This window comes from Gracilinanus agilis, chromosome 1 (genome assembly GCF_016433145.1).
Source record: "Gracilinanus agilis isolate LMUSP501 chromosome 1, AgileGrace, whole genome shotgun sequence".
Classification (NCBI taxonomy): Eukaryota; Metazoa; Chordata; class Mammalia; order Didelphimorphia; family Didelphidae; genus Gracilinanus; species Gracilinanus agilis.
Window position 1 is genome coordinate 38558594 of NC_058130.1, and position 13997 is coordinate 38572590.

The 13997-nt window shown below is 40.9% G+C and overlaps 1 protein-coding gene across 1 annotated transcript in view; it reads right to left on the bottom strand.

Moving 5' to 3' along the window:
• Positions 1 to 13997, bottom strand: part of SHQ1 (SHQ1, H/ACA ribonucleoprotein assembly factor) — a 113948-nt gene that overhangs the window by 39441 nt on the left and 60510 nt on the right. The window contains 1 exon segment of the mRNA XM_044661992.1: positions 1470 to 1590. Within this exon segment, the coding sequence (XP_044517927.1) occupies positions 1470 to 1590 (121 nt within the window).

Genomic DNA, 13997 nt, shown 5'->3' on the forward strand with positions numbered 1-13997 from the left:
TTTGCCATATTAAACTCAGCTGCATCTTTAGACTTAACACAACATGTTTCTTATTTCTTTCTTTTTTTTTTTTTTTTTTAAACCCATAACTTCTGTGTATTGGCTCAAAGGCAGAAGATTGGTAAGGATGGCCAATGGGGGGTCAAGTGACTTGCCCAGGGTCACACAGCTGGGAAGTGTCTGAGGTCACATTTGAACCCAGGACCTCCCATCTCTAGGCCTGACTCTCAATCCACTGAGCTACCCAGCTGCCCCTGTTTCTTATTTCTTGAATAAAATGGAGCACAGAATAAAACCTATAAAACTCCGGATTTCCATGTGTGATGCTCATTCCATACACTACTAGCTATAGGTATTTTTAAGAATTAACTTAGAGAATGGTTGAACAAATTTGGCATATAACGGTGATGGCATACTACTGTGCTCTAAGAAAGGATGAAGAGCTTGATTTCAGAAAAAGCCGGAAAGACCGTCATAGAGTGATGCAGTGAAGTGACAGAACCAGGAGAACATTGTTCACAGCAACAGCAATACTGTTTGGTGAAAGAATTGCTGGAGTCAGAATGCACATCAAAGCACACTGGTTTTTACTTTAGTTTGCTTTCATTTGGGGGTTTGGTTTTGTGTGAGTATTATCTTGCAACAATGACCAATATGGAAGTGTGTTTTGCATATACATGGATAAACCAGATCAAAATTACCATCCTTAGGAGAGGGGGAAGAAGGAAGAGAGGGAGACATTTTGGATCTTATAATTTCAGAAAATGCATGATGAAAATTGTTATGACAGCAATTGGGAAAATAAAATATTTTTAAAAAATAATTACCCTAGATCACCTGTCACTGTTGAATCTGACTTCCCTCAGACCTGTGACCCTCAGCAAGACACTGAAGGTTCCTCAACAGAAGATAAGTGGAGATAACAACAGCACCTATTTATCCCGGGGTTTTTGTGAGGATTGTAAGAAATAATACATCTAAGAGGGCTCTGCCATGCTATCATTATTATACTCCAAAGGCTCTGGATGATGGACAGTCTGTCCTGGCAATGGCTACATTTTCCCCTCAGGCCTTTTAACTATAAGCAGATGTCCCTTAATACACATATTAATAGCTAAGGAAATGCTAAACAAGATCTGTTTTGAGATGTAAAATTTGAACAGCGAGGAAAGAGGCACTGGATATATATATATATATGCATCAGTTCTACATGATAACGCATAAACATTAAGATTTTAGACTCTTTCAACAACTCAGTACTATCTGGATTAACTAAAGAGTTCAGTCAGCTGCCTTCAACTCTTTCCTTTGCTCATTTTGAGTGACTCTTTCATTTTTAGGTATTGGCGAGTTTAGCTTTCCTTCTTATTCAAATTATTTCATTTTTACGCCTCACTAAGACGTTCAGAAAACAGACTACCTTCCAATGCTTTAACAGAGGCACATTCACAAGCACGCTCCCAACTTACTTGGCTTTCTGAATCCATATGCAATAATCTGAGATATAGAGGTCGTTTAGAATATATGCTGGGTCATTCTCTTGAAAAATTTTGTGGATATTCAGGAGACACTTCAAAATAGCACTTTTTCCTGGAGGAAGAGAGAAAACGGCAAAACTTATTTTAAAAAGGCTAAAGATAACGTTCGCTTGGTGTTACACTAAAAATTTTAAACTTGTTGGAAAAGGAGAAGGGAAGAAAATCTAACATAGCTTGTGCAGACCAACGTTTTAACATCAGAATATCTTCCCACTTTATCGCCTGGAAACATGTTGCTACTATCTGAGCTTATCATGTCCCATGTCTGGCATTCGCTCGGTCCTCACTTCTATCTTTTTCTTTAAGAGGGCAAAGTAAGGACCACTTGCTACATGAAGCCTTTTCTTCCCAACTACTTTGTATTTATTCTCTTTATACCTGTCCTATATATATAAATATATTAGTGCTTTTTGTTTTCCTGACTTGAACATACACTCTGTGGGAGCCAGGAAGGTTTTATTCTATTAGTAGTTCCAGTACATAGCACAGTGTCTGGTATACAGCAATGGACTGAAATATGACTGTTGAAATGAAACCTTTTTGGGGCAGCTAAGGTAGCTCAGTGGATAGAGAGCCAAGCCTAAGTCGGGAGGTGCTGGGTTCAAATCTGACCTCAGAGATTTCCTATCTGAGTGACCGTGGGCAAGTCACTTAACCTCAATTGCCTAGCCCTTGTCCTTCTGTCTTAGAACTGATACAAAGATAGAAGAGGTAAAGTAAAAAAAAATAAATATCCTCCCTACTTAGGCAAAACTAAATCTTTATCTTCATGTGTACCTACAGACAATACAGATAATGGCCTACAAAAAACAACATAGCTTCAGAACATCATTAAAACAGGATAAGACCCCACTATAACATTGTTCATTTAAAATAATTTCCCCTTTAAATAGCTTCACATGATTGCCTCCCTCTCTTCAATACTCCTATACTTTAGAGAGAGAGAGTTTCCATTGGTGTGGCCGGCTGCCAGTCCCGTTAATGAGGCTGTCCACATGTAGGCTGATTCTCAGATGATGGCTAACCAGTAACTGCTTACCCACTTGAAGCTTTTCCAATCTGCTAAGGCTCGCGGGAACTTATAATCGGCCAAAATACCCTTTAAGTATTTAGTGTCACCCCCTTGCCACAACAGGCTATCAGAACAAGGTTTTAGTGGATACTGGATAAAATTTTAAAAGTAAGCAAATGCTACAATTCAACAAGAATTCTCCATATTCTAAAGTTCATGAGATTCCTTTAAATTTAACAATCATGAAGCAAATGACTAAACCCGCAGCACTACTTTCATCTATAAAAACATGCTTTTGGCCTTGTGTTTTGCTTCATGGTGATGAAACATGAAGTGTATATGAATTTCATAATGATAATATTTAAATCATTTCCTATTAGACTCCATTAAAATGGTGCAAAAGCAGAGTTTCAGTGGATTGAAAGCCAGGCCTGGAGATGAAAGGACCTGGGTTGATGTGGGGCCTCCAACATTTCCTAGCTGTGTGACCCTTAACAAGTCATTCAGCCCCACTTACCTAGTCCTTACTAGTCTGCTGCCTTGGAACCAATACCTGAATTGATTCTAAGACAGAAGGGAAGGATTTTTTTTTTTTGAAAATTTTATTTAATTGCTTAAATTAGAATATTTTTCCATGGTTACATGATTCATGTTCTTTCACTCCTCTCCTCCCACCCCACTCCCTTAGCCGACGCACAATTCCACTGAGTTTTATACATGTGTCATTGGTCAAGAGACCTATTTCCATATTAATGATATCTACGCTAGGATGATCGTTTAGAGTCAATATCCCCAATAATATTCCTATTGGCCCATGTGTTTAAGCAGTTGCTTTTCTTCTGCGTTTCTATTCCCACAGTTCTGAATGTGGGTAGCATTCTTTCTCATAAGTCCCTCAGAATTGTCCTGGGTCATTGCATTGCTGCTAGTTCAGAAGTCCTTTACTTTAGATATTTACCACAGTGTATCAGTCTCTGTTTATAAGGTTCTCCTGGTTCTGCTCCTTTCACTCTGCATCAATTCCTGAAGGTCATTCTAGTTCACATGGAATCCCTCCAGTTCATTATTCCTTACAGCACAATAGTATTCCATCACCAGCATATACCACAATTTGTTCAGCCATTCCTCAATCAAAGGACATTCCCTCATTTTCCAGTTTTTTGCCACCACAAAAAGCGCGGCTATAAATATTTTTCTACAAGTCTTTTCCCTATTATCTCTTTGGGGTACAAACACAGCAGTGGTATGGCTGAATCAAAGGGCAGGCAGTCTTTTATGGCCCTTTTGGGTATAGTTCCAAATTGCCAGCCATAATGGTTGGATCAATTCACAACTCCACTAGCAATGCATTAACGTCCCAATTTTGCCACATCCCCTCCAACATTTATTACTTTCCTAAAAGATTTCCTTATCTGAAAATTGCCTATTCATGTTTCTTGTCCATTTATCAATTGGGGAATGGTTTGATATTTTGTACAACTGATTTAGCTCCTTATAAATTTGAGTAATTAGACCTCTGTCAGAGGTTTTTGTTATAACGATTTTTTCCCAATTTGTTGTTTCCCTTTTAATTTTGATTACATTGGGTTTTTTTGTACAAAACTTTTTTAATTTAATGTAATAAAAATTATTTATTTTACATTTTGTAATTTTTTCTAACTGTTGCTTGTTCTTAAAATCTTTCCTTTCCCAAAGATCTGACAAGTATACTATTCTGTGTTCACCTAATTTACTTATAGTTTCCTTCTTTATATTCAAGTCATTCACCCATTCTGAGTTTATCTTGGTGAAGGGTGTGAGATGTTGATCTAAATCTAATCTCTCCTATACTGTTTTCCAAATTTCCCAGCAGTTTTTATCAAACAGTGGATTTTTACTCCAAAACCTGGGATCTTTGGGTTTATCATACACTGTCTTGCTGAGGTCACTTTCCCCAAGTCTATTCCACTGATCCTCCCTTCTGTCTCTTAGCCAGTACTATATTGTTTTGATGGCCCCTGCTTCATAGTATAGTTTAAGATCTGGTACTCCTAGGTCACCTTCAAAAGGGAAGGATTTTTTAAAAATGAGAGAGATAGAGAAAGGGTTTAATTAAGACTGCTATTTTTTAAAGACAAATTTCCCATTTTAAGAACTGGATTTCAAGAACTTAGATTGTGTCTCCATTGATCCCATTGATTAAGTGGGTTTACCTTAGAAGGTTGCTCTGCCCAGCAGCCCCTCCTGTTAATGGAAAGTTCCAACCAGACCCTCCATTTTCAGTGGTTCCCAAACTTTTTTTGTCTACCTCCCCCTTTCCAGAAAAAAATATTACTTAGCCCCCTGGAAATTATTTTTTTTTATTTTAATAGCAATTAAAAGGAAAGATAAATGCACCTCTGGCCATCACTGCCCCCCTGGATCACTGTAGCACCCACCAGGAGGATGGTAGCGCCCACTTTGGGAATCACTGATTTTGAGGAAGTGCCTAGGCTAGCCATCCTTTCCTGGCTCTCCTCCTGACTCCAGACTTCACCACCAAGCTTTGGGCAGCTCCTATCTCCTTTTCCCTTTCCCTTGCAGTCTTCCCCTTCCTTGAAGGCAGGATCTGTCTTCCATTCTGCTTATATTTGTATACCCAGCACTTAGACTGGCACAGAAAGGAAGAATTTAATAAAATGACTTTTTCAAGCCAGGAAAACTTGGCCAATAACCAAGGTAGCTATTTTCATGATAAGAAAGATCGAAGATTCTCTGGAATCTATCAACAAACATGCAAAGGATACTAATTTAAGTGTTCTTACCTTAAGTTAACTTTGTCCATGGAAATAAAATATTTATAAGCTCTATGAAAATTTTATTCTACAGAGAATTAAAGACTTCTTAATAAAAGGAGTATGTAGTATTTGTGAAAATATATCATTCCTACCACCTCACAAGTTGTATGGTTAGAACTACTATTTGACTTATAGCTACTGTGAAGCTGGAATTAACTCTCCCCTGCCTATTTAGATTTTAGTCACCAGGAATGTATATACCCCCACTTAATCCTTAAGTGGGGGGGTGGGGAGAGGTCTATGAGCCATGTGTATTAGTGACTGACAAAAATGCCTGGGCAGTCCAGAGCAAAGTTAAATTGCAATCGGTCCACATAAAAATGGATAGAAGGCACAGGAAGTGATGCAAAGAACTGTCTTTAAAAATGGTAGTAATTTCCTGTGACCAGCTTTGTCTCCTATGAAGTTGGCCTTGGAGGTGCTCCGGCTTGCGACCTTAGACTAATCTTGGATCTTCCCTTAGGACTGCCACATGGGTAAGTGAAAAGGCTGACTCTCCCTTTTGTGGCTTTCTGGAGGGACTACCCTCTGGAGAGGCCCCTCTTCTTGGAGGAGGCCTCGTGGCTAGAACTCTTGTTTAATTTACCTCTGGGTCCCCCCTTTGCTGGGACCTCTGAAGCCCTGCCTGGTTTGGAACAGGCCAGAGTAATATTCTCATTCTCTCTCATTCTCTCTCTCTTTCTCTCTGTCTCTCTCTGTCTCTCTGTCTCTCTCTCTGTCTCTCTCTCTGTCTCTCTCTCTCTACTTTACTCTTTCTATTTTGTAAATAAACTACCATAAAAAGTCATTATGACTTGAGTAATAATTTCAGCAACTGCACTCTTTTTTTTTTTTTAAACCCTTGTACTTCGGTGTATTGTCTCATAGGTGGAAGAGTGGTAAGGGTGGGCAATGGGGGTCAAGTGACTTGCCCAGGGTCACACAGCTGGGAAGTGGCTGAGGCCGGGTTTGAACCTAGGACCTCCTGTCTCTAGGCCTGACTCTCATTCCACTGAAACTGCACTCTTATAAATTTAGTCCAACCCTTTAATTTTTAACCCTTAAGCTACTTAATATATCTCTTCTCTTACTAGCTTTCCCTAATATTGGAGAGCATCCAAGAAAAGGAGATTTTTCATTTTCTAACAGATATAATGACTTCCAGGGTTAATTCCTATCTTACAGTTTCATTGTGAATATAAGGCAAGTTCAGACTCTTCTAAATTAGGTCAGATTGGCTGTTTGGAATCTTACATTATTAACAGACTTGTTTGGAAGACAATGTGTATGGTTCACAATGACCATCAAGAAACCTATATAGTCTCTTGACTAGGCAATTAAAAATTATCTAGGTTCTGAATATGGGCATGCTTTTGTGGGTTTTTAACTCGATTAATTAAATAGGCAAGTATCAATTAAACACCTGTTATGTACCAGGTACCTATCATAGGTACAAATTAAGTTTCTCCAGTTTCTACCTTTACTTTCAATTATTCGCATAATATAGCTGATTCTATGTATTTTACTCTGTGCTTAGTACTGCTCTTTAGAGGCTTCACCAATACAGGATAGTGAAAACTAACTGATGGTGAATAAGGGATGAGTAACCATGATTTGGCTGATAGCTTATGGATAGAACTTTTAGATAAAATAATTTCTAAATATAAATATACTTTTCCTACTATTTTGAAGATAGCTATGATTATGTCTGTGTAATGTGTATTCTAGAAATATGTTTGTACAATAAAGCTGGCTGGATACACTTTGAATTATTTTAACCTCAATATTAATTATAGTCTCATTTCTAGCAAAAGATCAAAAAGGATCTGTTAGGACATAGCAAGTCTGTGGAATTAGTTTTCTATTACTTTAGTTTAAAGAATACTTTTTTCTATCCTTTGATGAATTTTCTGAAAGGAATGGAGAGTCTATCTAATTATAATTTGACTAAATACTAAAAAAGGGGATGGGGAAAAAAAGCCCTGGAAAATTAATCAAAGTTAAGAAAGGTAAGTGTGATAATTTTCCTTTAATTCATGACACTGGTGAGAAATTACCCATGTCAAATCACTAACAATAAAACATACACAATAAAGTATTGCGAGAGTGCCTGAATATGTGTAGTTGCCATTTTAAGTCCTAATAGTTCACACTCTGTCAGACAACGAGCATTTATGAAGTGCCCTGCATGGGCGATGCTCTGGGAATACAAAGCCCGCATCTAGGTGGTGGCTGTGTAAGCAGAGAGAAAGGGATGAGGAGAGGGAGAAAAGGGAGGGCCACAGAGGGGTACAATCGCAGGTCGCCAAGCTGGATGGCAGAACCGTTAAGAGGAAGATGGAAGGCTGGAGGCAGAATGTGGCTGGGGCAAGGAAGGCCCTCAGTTCCATAGAGGAGAGGTGATGTGGGCGTGATGACCAGCAGGCAGTCAGGAATGCGGAGAGGGAACTCAAGAAATGTTGGGGGCTGATCCAGACTGGGAAGGGGCAACTGAGCCACGAGAGCAGAAGAGAACACCGAGGAAGAAACGGCCGAGCTGTGAGGCCGGAGGAGACGTACATCCTCGGCTGTCGGGGACGATAGGCGGAGGATGTCAGTAAAGGAGACCCGGGGAGGCAGGCAGAGCACTAGAGGAGAGCAAGGCGCGGAAGCTCGGGTGAGAGAGCTTGTCCAGGAAGAGGAGCGAGCCAGCTGGGGGAGAACCTGGCCCGAAGGAAAATGAGGCCCGCGGGGAGGACGAGTGCCTCTGCGCAGCGTCCACAGGCCTGACCAGGAGTGCACGCACGCCTTTAAGAGCAGAGGGCCGTGCTGACTGTGGGCGGCTAATACCCATTTATTGAGGGCCCGCCGGGTGTTGGCACTGGGCTAAGCTCCAGAGGGGCTGAGACAGGGCAGCCCCCGCCCCCAGGGAGCTCACGGCCTACTGAGAGAGACACTGGCGAAGCAGAGAGGAACACGAGCTACATCCAGGACAAAGCCGCTACGGCCCATAGAGGGAAGGCGCTGGAATGAACAGGGGCTTGGAAAGGCTTCCTGGACAATGTGGCATATTAGTTGGGACTTAAAGGAAGCTACAGAAGTCAGTAGGCACACTTTCTAGCTGGGTGACCCTGGGCAAGTCACTTAACCCCAAATCAATACTCAATATTGATTCCAAAAAGATAGTAAGGGTTTGAAAAAAGGGGGCCGGAGCCAAGATGGCGGGGAAGGTACACAGATCCACCTATCTCTACTCCAAATTATTCCAAAATTACTCTCCAAAGAACAATGATATAACAGCTCAACATGAATTCTGGACCAGCATAACCCACAAAAAGATGGAGTGAAACAGTTTTTCAGCTCAAAACAATTTAGAAAGCCAGCTTGAAGCATCTCTTGCATGTGGGTGGAAGCAGGCTACAAAGCAGTACACCAAGGCAGGCCTCACTGCTGCCACAGGCCTTGGAGGGGAGCTGAAATCAGCAGCGACAGCCCCCAGACCTCTCAGTGGGGCGAGACAGTGATTATTGGGAGGGAGGCCCTTGTGGCATTGCCCCCACTCAGAATGGGTCATAGCTCTGTATGGGGGGCTCAGGCTGAGGAGGAGCTCTGCCACCCACTGGGGAACAGGGAGCCGTTATCACAGAGCAGAGCACGAACTGAGAGCGCACCTTGGAAGAACTGAAAACTTAAAAAGATCCCCAGAGCTAGCTCTGAAGGCAGTTACACAAAGAACCTCAAGCTTGGAACATAGTCCAACTTTAACAGTGTTTTAAGTTAAAAGAAAAGAAAAAGGCCGAAAAAATGAAACAACATAGAAAGTTATTTTGGTGAAGATGACCAAAAGACAAACGCTAAAGAAGACAGCAAAGTCTATAGTGCTATATCCAAAGTATCCAAGAAAAATATGAATTAATCTCAAGCCCCAAAAGAAAGAATGGAGGAGCTCAAAAAGGATTTTTAAAATCAAGTAAGAGAGGGAGAAAAAAAAAAGTGGATAAAGAAATGAGAGTGATACAGGAAAATCATGAAAAAAAAGTCAACAGCATGGTAAAAGAGGCACAAAAAATACTTCAGAAAATACTGCCTTAAAAAACAGAGGAGGCAGCTAGGTGGCTCAGTGGATTGAGAGCCAGGCCTAGAGAAAGGAGGTCCTGGGTTCAAATCTGACCTCAGACACTTCCTAGCTGTGTGACCCTGGGCAAGTTACTTAACTCCCATTGCCTAGTCCTTATTGCTCTTCTGCCTTGGAACCAATACACAGTATTGATTCTAAGATGAAAAGTAAGGTTTAAAAAAAAAAAACAGAATAGGCCAATTGGTAAAATAGGCACAAAAATCCACTGAAGAGAACTCCCTAGAAGGCAATATTGGCCATACTGAAAAAGAGGTATACAAATTCACTGAGGAAAAGAACTCTTTAAAAAGTAGAATTGGCCAAATGGAAGAGGAGGAATGAAAAAAACTCAATCAAGAAAATAATGCTTTAAAAATTAGAATTGGGCAAGTTGAAGCTAATGATTCTATGAGACATTAAGAATCAAAGTCAAAAGAATGAAAAAATAGAAGTAAATATGAACTATCTCATTAAAAAATCAACTGATCAGGAAAATAAATCCAGATCATCTCAGAATTATTGGACTACCTGAAAGCTATGATCAAAAGAAGAGCTTAGACATCATCTTTTGAGAAATTCTCCAGGAGAATGCCTTGATATCCTAGAACCAAAGGGCAAAATAGAAATTTTAAGAATTGTAGAGCATCTCCTAAAAGAGATCCCAAAAGGATAACTCCTAGGAATATTATAGCCAAATTCCAGAACTCTCAGGTTAAGGAGAAAATATACGAGTAGCCAAAAAGAAACAATTCAAATGTTGTGGAGCCACAGGCAGATAACATAAGATTTAGCAGCTGTTACATTAAAGGATCAGTGGGCTTCTACAGTTTAGGGGAAGATGAAGGAGGTAAGGAGAGAAGCACTTGAACCTTGCTCTCAACAGAACTGGCTCAAAGAGGGGAAGAACATACAATCATTTGGGTATAGAAATCTATCTATCTTAACCTAAAGAAAAGGAGGGTAAGGGGATTAGAGAAGGAGGCTGGGGTTGATAGAAAAGAAGTCAGGGGGCAGGCCCAGAGACCCAGGTCCTGGGTTCAAATCTGGCCTCCGACCCTTCCTAGCTGTATGACCCTGGGCAAGTCACTTAACCACCATTGCCCAGCCCTTACTGCTCTTCTGCCTTGGAACCAATACAGAGTATTGATTCTAAGACAGAAGGTAAGGGTTTAAAAAAAAAAAAAAGGGCAAATTAGGATATGCAGTAGTCAAACCTAAACACTTTGGATGGACAGAATGAAAAGAGAAACAAAAGAATAAATGGGAGGAGGAGGAATAGGTTTTAAGAGTAATGCACAATAACCATAATGGTGAAAAAAATTTTTTACAAGTCTCTCTAACAAAGTCCTCATTTCTCAAATATAGGGAAATGAGTCAACTGTATAAGAATACAAGCCATTTTCCAATTGATAAATGGTCAAAGGATATGATCAGGCAATTCTCAGACAAAGTAATCAAAGCTCTCTACAAAAAATGTTCTAAATCTAAATTAATTAAAGAAATGCAAATTTAAAAAACTCTGAGGTACCTCTCCACACCTATGAGATAGCTATTATGACAGAAAAGGAAAATGACAGAACTTAGAGATATAGGAAATGGAGACACTCATGTGTTGTAGGGGGAGTTTGCAAGCTAATTCAACCATTCTGGATAACAATTTGGACCTATGCCCAAAGGGCCATAAAATCGTACCTATGTACCTGTTGACCCCGCAATACCATTACTAGGTTTGTACCCCAAAGAGATAAAAAACAAAAGGGGGACCGAATCACAAAGTGAGGAGATACCTAACAACTGGGGAATGGCTGAGTAAGTTATTCTATATAACTGCAATGGAATACTATGGTGCTGTAAGAAGTGAAAAATAGGAGGAGCTCAGAAAAGCGTGGAAAGACTTACATGAACTGAAGTAGAGTCAAGGGAACATTGTAACATGGTAACAGCAATACTGTACAATGAACAACTGTGAATAACTCAGCTATTTATTCTCAGTAATACAATGCCCAAAACAATCCCAAAAGACCCAAGATAAAAAAAATGCCATCTATCTGCTTTCAGAGAAAGAACGGATGGAGTCTAAATCCAAACCAAAGCAAATTTTTCTTCACTATTTCTTAATTTTTGTGGTTGTTGCTTGAGTTTCCCACCACAAAAGGATGAATACGGAAAACTGTTTTACATGATTGCACATGTAAAATCTCTATCTGATGGCTTACCATCTCAGTGGGGAATGGGGGGGAAAGAGAAAAGCAGGGAGGGAGGGAGAGAATTCAAGACTCAAAATTCTTTTTTAAATGTCAGAAGCTGTTTTTACATGTAATTAGGGGAAAATATAAATTATTTTTTTTTAAGTCAGTAGGCAAAGATGAGGGAGAGCATTCCAGGAATGGAGTACAGTCAGAGAAGATGCTTGGGATTCCGTTTTTTGTAAAACAGCAAAGAGGCCAAAGTCACTGAACTGATGAGCAAACTGCTGGGAGTTAAGGAGTGAGTGACAAGACTAGAAAGGAGATATGAAGGTGGTCCTAGAGGAGAAAGGATTTTAAATGCCAAACAGGACTTTGGATTTTATCTTGGAAATGATAGGAAGTCCCACTGAATAGAGGGATCACATGGTCAGACTTACACTAAGAAAATCCCTTTAGTGGCTAAATGGAAAAAGGCCAGGAGTGGGCAGAGCCTTGTCCAGGGGGAGCTGGGGAGGGCCTGCCCTTGTGGCAGCAGTCTGAGAGCTAGAGCAGAGGCCAGGCCCAGCCACAGAATGGATGAGGAGGGTGAGACGGTGACAAGGCCAGGAGGACTCCTAATTTTTTGGCCTGAGACGACAACGATGCCCAGAGCAGCAGAGTGAATGCAGGGACGAGAGTTCAGAGGCAAAGAGGAGCCAAGTTTTGGAAGCTCTGGCTTTAAGATGTCTATCGGACATCCCATCTGAAATGTCTGAAAGGCACTTCTTATGTCCAAATAAAGCATAAAGAAGTTTATTATACTCAAGATGTTTCACTCAGAAGACACTGCTAAATGTAGTTTGCTTTTTTTTTTAATTTCCATTTTTTTAACTACTAATTTAGTTCTTAAAAAGGAAACACTAAGCAATGTAAATAGAATTCAATTCTAACAAATTTTCCAGGTAACAATCTATTTTTGTCTCTAATTGCTTTCACTTTTAGTGTGTTTGTTTCTACCAGTTTCCTGCGCATATATATCTTATATGGATGTTTATAGAGCAGAAGGTTCAATTTCTTAAATCTTATACCACCCTTTGAATCTCCCTAGAGGAGAGAAAGCAATGGGAAGAGGGCTCTGGAAGGGAAAGGAATGAATGGCCATGTCACTCCACTATGCCATAAATATCATGTCTTCTATTTTATGGGATGTTATGGCCAATGTTCAGGATAATCCAACCTGCATACATAAAGAAAACACTATCTAAAGAGGATAAGAAGGGACTCTCAGAAAGAGAGGCTGATTTTGAAAATCATTTTAATTTTTTTTTTTTAACCCTTGTACTTTGGTGTATTGTCTCATAGGTGGAAGATTGGTAAGGGTGGGCAATGGGGGTCAAGTGACTTGCCCAGGGTCACACAGCTGGGAAGTGGCTGAGGCCGGGTTTGAACCTAGGACCTCCTGTCTCTAGGCCTGACTCTCACTCCACTGAGCTACCCAGCTGCCCCCATTTTAATTTTAATCCCAGCCCAGAGTAGTTCCCCAAACAGATTCACAAGGGTTGGAAGCCAGTCAACATTTCTAGTCATTAAGTTCACTGGTTCTGCTGAAAAAGGGAAAATCTACCAGTAAACCAAACAGTATGTGCTGCCCCCTAGAGCCTGTGTTAGAGGATTTCCAGGCAGTTTCAGTCCAGTGGAGGTCATCTAGTCCTTTGGACTCTGAGCTCCTTCAAGGCTTCTTTTGTCCCCCCAGCACTTGGTCCGGTGCCGAGCACATAGCAGGCCCTTAATAACGTCTCCTGATTATCCACTGATTGTCACCCCTAGAGAGACAGGCCAGGGTGACTCACTGAAAAGACTTAACCCCGAGCACGAGTCTTGGTTCTGCCATTAACTATGTGTAAGATCCTGAACGTAACCTCTCAGCATTTTATGTAAAGTAAAAATGAATCAAGGAAAGAGCTTCCTGAAAAATAAAACGGCTGCCATGCTTTCTACACCAAGGAATGCATCAGCCTCCAAGAAGGATGCCCATGAGAGGCTCGGTCACGAGGAATCATGCCAGTGAGAAGTGAGACGAGGGTGAGCTGGCTCCTGGGGGCCCGGCCCAGCCTGGCCATTGCTCTGTTCTCTCCCTTCCATCCACACAGTGCTGGGTAGCTCTTCAGAGAAAGCTCAGGCTGCCCTTGTCGGCCCCTTTCCTTTTAGGAGTGATCTCTAAGGGTCTGCACGCACAGCAGTCACAGCCCAGGAATCTCATCTCGGCAGGCTCACAACAAGCCTCAAATCCCCCAACCAGGAGACTCCACACGAGTGGATGACGCCAATTCATCAGTTCTGACAGCCAAGAAGATGGCCAAGAAGCCGGGGCCAGGGAGCATCGCCAGG